General features: G+C 49.5%; 1 protein-coding gene across 1 annotated transcript in view; it reads right to left on the bottom strand.

Annotated features, from left to right (window-relative positions):
- Window positions 1-3,496: 3,496 nt before the first annotated feature.
- Window positions 3,497-5,239, bottom strand: part of ALG9 (ALG9, alpha-1,2-mannosyltransferase) — a 22,047-nt gene continuing 20,304 nt past the window's right edge. The window contains exon 15 of the mRNA XM_009997427.1: window positions 3,497-3,620. Within this exon, the coding sequence (XP_009995729.1) occupies window positions 3,497-3,620 (124 nt within the window). The remainder of the gene's footprint in view (window positions 3,621-5,239) is intronic.

Genomic DNA, 5,239 nt, shown 5'->3' with positions numbered 1-5,239 from the left:
CCTGCTGCAGCAGAGAAGCAAGAAAACACAGTTCTGTGGAAACAGTGACTTTCCTCAGCCTGTTTTGGACAGTGTCAGTCTGTCTGACTGCTGCTGCTTCCTCAGGGACTCTGCACCTCAGTGCTTCTTGTTGCAAGGATGGGATGAGCTCAGACAAGATGGAATTTGCTGGGTGCCAGTATTTCACAGCAGCACTTGTCCCCCCTGCAGAGCCCTCCGCCTCAGGGTAAAGGTGGAGAAATGCTGCCAGCAAAGAGGAGGTGAGGAGTCCTGGGACCCCTCTCCCTTCTCTGACCAGCTGAGGGCCTTGCTCCACCTCTCAGCTTCATGGGAGACACCTCATGCAGCCACAGGTTGTGCCCATCTGTGGATCTGCCAAGACACCAGCTTCTGTCAGACCCTGCAGCACTGCAGGAAGCCACCTAGATACCATCTTTCCAAGCCACCTAGATACCATTTTTCCAAGCCACCTAGATACCATCTTTCCAAGCCACCTAGATACCATTTTTCCAAGCCACCTAGATACCATCTTTCCAAGCCATCTAGATACCATCTTTTCCAGAACCAGCCAGAATAACAGAAGAGCCCTTTCTCCAGAGACAGAAAGGATGACAAAGGTGGATTGCCTACACAACCCTGATGTGCTGCCCAACTGGTTTGGTCACAACACCCCTCTCTGCCCAAGGCAACTCTAGGCTGGGAATCCAGCTTAGGCAGATGAGCAATTTGTGGTTTGACTCTTTACCCACGAGCTCACAAACCACAAGACTTTATTCATTTTTTAATAGAGATAATAAATTAAATGTCCCTAGCCTGCTTCCTCACAACGTGATCATAATTTGCTTTAATTAGGGTGAAAGCAAAAAGAAAAGAAACATCAAGCTTGCTAACAAAACCAGAGAGGCAAACTACAAAATGCCTTTACAATTGTTTTGTCTTGGATGCAGCTCCACCTTTTGGTGCAAACCAATTTGCACCCACATCTGCATTCAAGAAGCAAGATCCTTCATCCAGCTAAACCTGAGCCAGGCAGGCAGTTCTTCCAGGCTCTTCCTCAGGCCCCAAGGCACATTCTCCATGGACCTGCACTGCTCACTCCATCGAGTCAGTTTATTTCCTAGCAATCTTCTCATTATTGACTTGGTGAGGTGATTCTTGGAGGTGATTCTGCCCCTCTACTCTGCTCTGGTGAGACCCCACCTGGAGAACTGTGTCCAGTTCTGGTGCCTCCATGGAGCTGTTGGAGGGGGTCCAGAGAAAGGCCACCAGGATCCCAGGGCTGGAGCAGCTCTGCTCTGGAGCCAGGCTGGGAGAGTTGGGATGTTCAGCCTGGAGAAGAGAAGGCTCCAGGGAGACCTTAGAGCAGCTTCCAGTGCCTGAAGGGGCTCCAGGAAAGCTGGGGAGGGGCTTTTCATCAGAGAAGGTAGTGACAGGACAAGGGGTGATGGTTTTAAACTGAGAGAGGGGAGATTTAGGTTAGATATTAGGAAGAAATTCTTCACTCTAAGGGTGATGAGGAGCTGGGATGGGTTGCCCAGGGAGGTTGTTGATGCCCCATCCCTGGAGGTTTTTAAGGCCAGGTTGGATGAGGTTTTGTCCAGCCTGGTCTGGTGTGAGGGTTCCCTAGTCATGGCAGGGGGGTTGGAACTTCGTGATCTTTGAGGTCCCTTCCAACCTGAATGATTCTACGATTCTATGACTTTTGGCTTAACCTCAGCACAGCAACAGTCCTGACATGTGAAGCATGAAGATATGAAGGGAACCTTAGCTTCTCCTGTCAGAATCTCACCTGTGGCTCAGTCTTTAGAACAGAAACACCATTAGCAGCAACTTCACCCTCTCATTCCCAGTGGTCTCAGCTGGGACCAACAGATTGGCCCTGTACTACATTCCAGCTGCCCAGCAGCACTTCCCATGCCAACAATCAGGCATTAGCAGGGACTAAAGATAGACCCTGGCTCCTTTACCTGCTGCCAGGAAAGCTTTTTCACTGCCAGAGACACTAAATGACTTGTAGCCAGACTCCATATGGGACTTCAAATGAGTTTCTGGGTCAAGATCTTTGCAGCACTGAGACTCCCAACTTCCCTCTGAAATCATCATTAAAATGTGACCTCTTCTTGTCATCAAAGAGAAAAACAACCCATCATTTCTCTAACTCATCTCTTTAACCTGAAAATTCTCCAGGTGGCAGGACTGACTCTGCAAACTGGAGTCCCTGCCTTGCTGGGAAACTCTCAATGCAAAGCTGTCCAACTGTCCAGTACCTGTAGCTGCACCTTCACCTTCTTTTCCTACCAGGAACCAAACCCTTGCTGCATTTCTCTGGAAAACACTGGTAACTCCTCATTGCTGTCAAGTCATCAGTCTCCTACCACCATCCCAGAGCAGGAATCAAGCTGGAGAGGAAGGTGGAGCAGCCACAGTCATTTAAAATGGAGATTTACTGTATTTTCACACTAAACATGAGGTGACAGGCTATGACAACATGGAACAGTCACAGAAACAACACCAGAGAGAAGTTCTTTTTTGCAGAAGGAGCTTCCTCTGCTCCATCCTCATGCCACCCCATCCCCAGAGTTCCAGGATGGGAGTGAAAACAACTCCCTTCATCCAGCTTGTGATACTGCATGTTTTAAAAATGAGGCTTGGCTCTGAAGCACCATGGATCAATGGAACACATCCTGCCTATTTTGGGAAACAGATTGCAAAAAAAATTACTATTTTTTCTTCTTCTGTCTGGATGTTTCCACAAATGTTGAGATATGAAAGTCTAGAATTCAAAGGATGTTGTGGGTAGCGTAAAAAATATGAATAGCAAACAACTTTGTTTCACTGATTAACAAAACCACTCCTGATCCCATTATAACAGATAGTTGGCTCAACTCCTACATTTGGGGTTTCTGCTCCCAAAAGCCCAGGTTTATGCTCCTGGACAGAGGCACTTGCTGTTCCTCTGGGGTTCCTGCTATTTCATTCCTTCAGACTGAGTGCATTTCAGTTACTTGCATCTCGGGTGTTCTCCTCTTTTCCCCTTCCTTGTTCTTTCAAAACAAAAACTTCCTAAACCTTGTTACCTGAAAAAAAATCCCCTGGGAGAAGGTCAGCACTACTGAAGCAGATGAGGGATGGGGGAGACAGGAGACAGAGATCTTCCCAGTGCCAGAGGGCAGCCTGGAGCAGGACCTCACACGGCGATTCCTTTTTACTTCCCATTTTTCTCTTCTCTGGTGCAACAGAGGGAGCAGCAGGGATAATACACTTGTAGGTGGCTGCTGGATTTTCAGATGGTTTCTCACCAATCTGTCCTGTGTAGGCAGAGCAGAGACCTGATGATGCACCCCTAGTGCAGCTGGAAGCTGGCAGAGCAAAATCACTTCATGGGAAATCTTTATTAGTGACTCTCACAAGCACAATCTTTCAAAAAAGAGAACTGAGGGTGGCTGAGGCCAAGAGTGCCAGCAGATGCTTTTGGTTTGGTTGCCCAGGTGTGTGACTAGCCTCCCATTTTTTTCCTGGCTTGCTTGGACCTCCGGGGTTTCAGGATGGTGTAGTTTGCATACCATGTGTGCTGCTCGGACAGGAACGGGACGTAGAACGCACGGAGCAGCCGTGAGGACCTGGAACCAGAGAGGAAAAACAAATCATCCTTAAAGTGTTCAGGAGCCACCCTGCTCAACCCCACACATGAGGCTTTGCAAAAGATTTGGGTTGCTGACATAAGGAGTGCTAATGGTTCAGGCATACGAAGCCCAGTCAGTGAGACCAAAGCTGGTTTGTGCCCAGCATCACCAGCATCACTTTTGCCCTCAACACAGGATGGATGTGGAGCTCTTGGAGCAAGTCCAGAGGAGGCCACAAAGATGACCCATGGGCTGGAGCAGCTCTGCTCTGGAGCCAGGCTGGGAGAGTTGGGGGGTTCAGCCTGGAGAAGAGAAGGCTCCAGGGAGACCTTAGAGCACCTTCCAGTGCCTGAAGGGGCTCCAGGAAAGCTGGGGAGGGACTTGGGACAAGGGCAGGGAGGGAGAGGACAAGGGGGAAGGGATGAAAACTGGAGGAGGGGAGATTTAGGAAAGACATGAGGAGGGAATTGTGGAGTGTGAGGGTGGTGAGAGCCTGGCCCAGGTTGCCCAGGGAAGCTGTGGCTGCCCCATCCCTGGCAGTGTTGAAGGGCAGGTTGGATGGGGCTTGGAGCAGCCTGGGCTGGTGGGAGGTGTCCCTGCCCATGCAGGGGGTTGGATCTGGATGATTTTTCAGGTCCCTTCCAACCCAAACCAGTCTGTGATTCTATGATAAAGAGCAGCATCTCCTGGCATCTCCTCTTCTCTATCCACTCTTTCTGGCTGCCCATCCCTCCACACGCCCTTGATGGGCACTGGCACTTGGCAGTGTCCCCTTGTGCTGGGTATTGAATTAAAGAGGGATGGGCTGCTCTGAAGCCTCCCAGGCAGTTCCCTGCAGGCTGCCAGCAGCCACTCCATGTCCTGCTGGTGCTGGGAGCTGGCAGTGCACTGCACTTGGCAACAACTGGACCAGTGGAGCACTCAAGCATGGAGGGTTTAATGGCTGCATCAAATTAGTACCTTTTGTTTGGTGGCTAATTGCTGGAGCTGAGCACATTGTAAATTGACTTATTCTTTTACTGAGCAAACTAAGAGTAAAAACCTGGTTTAAATGTGAAGTGGACAAATAAAATGCCTTGCAGCAGCAGCACTGGACCTTGCTAGAAGCTTCACAAATTTGAGCAACTTCTTGGAATCAGAGCTGGAGCAGAGTCTTGCTTCCTCTGCATTGAAGTTTATCTCTTTATGTCTTTAGGATCAGGTTGTTGCTAAACGACCAGCTCTGGAGAGACACAAGTCAAACTCCACAGAAAGGCTGGGAAAGCAGCAGCCCTCAGATCTGATCTGCAGCAGGCTGAGTGCTCAGGGCTGGCACACAGATCCAGCAGGTACCTGCTGGTCTCTGCAACTCTCTTTGCTGTTAATCCAAGGTTCTGGACATCCAATTCAAGTCATTTTTCCTGAAGAAAGAGGAATTGAGTTTTGTTTGCTTATTGTAAGGCAGCTCTGGATGGCTTTCAAAAATGCAGTCTGAAAAACAATGGCAGGAACTGCCTCTGTCAGCTCCATCTCCCCGGAGGCTCCTGGGGTTCTTAGACAGCTTCCCTGGAATTCATCTGAGAAGGAGCAGCTCCTGATCTCCTGCAACCTGGAGTCAAAGACCAGCCAGGGAAAGA

Source organism: Chaetura pelagica, unplaced genomic scaffold (assembly GCF_000747805.2).
Source record: "Chaetura pelagica isolate M959 unplaced genomic scaffold, ChaPel_1.0 scaffold775, whole genome shotgun sequence".
NCBI lineage: Eukaryota > Metazoa > Chordata > Aves > Apodiformes > Apodidae > Chaetura > Chaetura pelagica.
The sequence above is the reverse complement of the archived record's forward strand: the minus strand, read 5'-3'. Positions and strand labels throughout refer to the sequence as shown.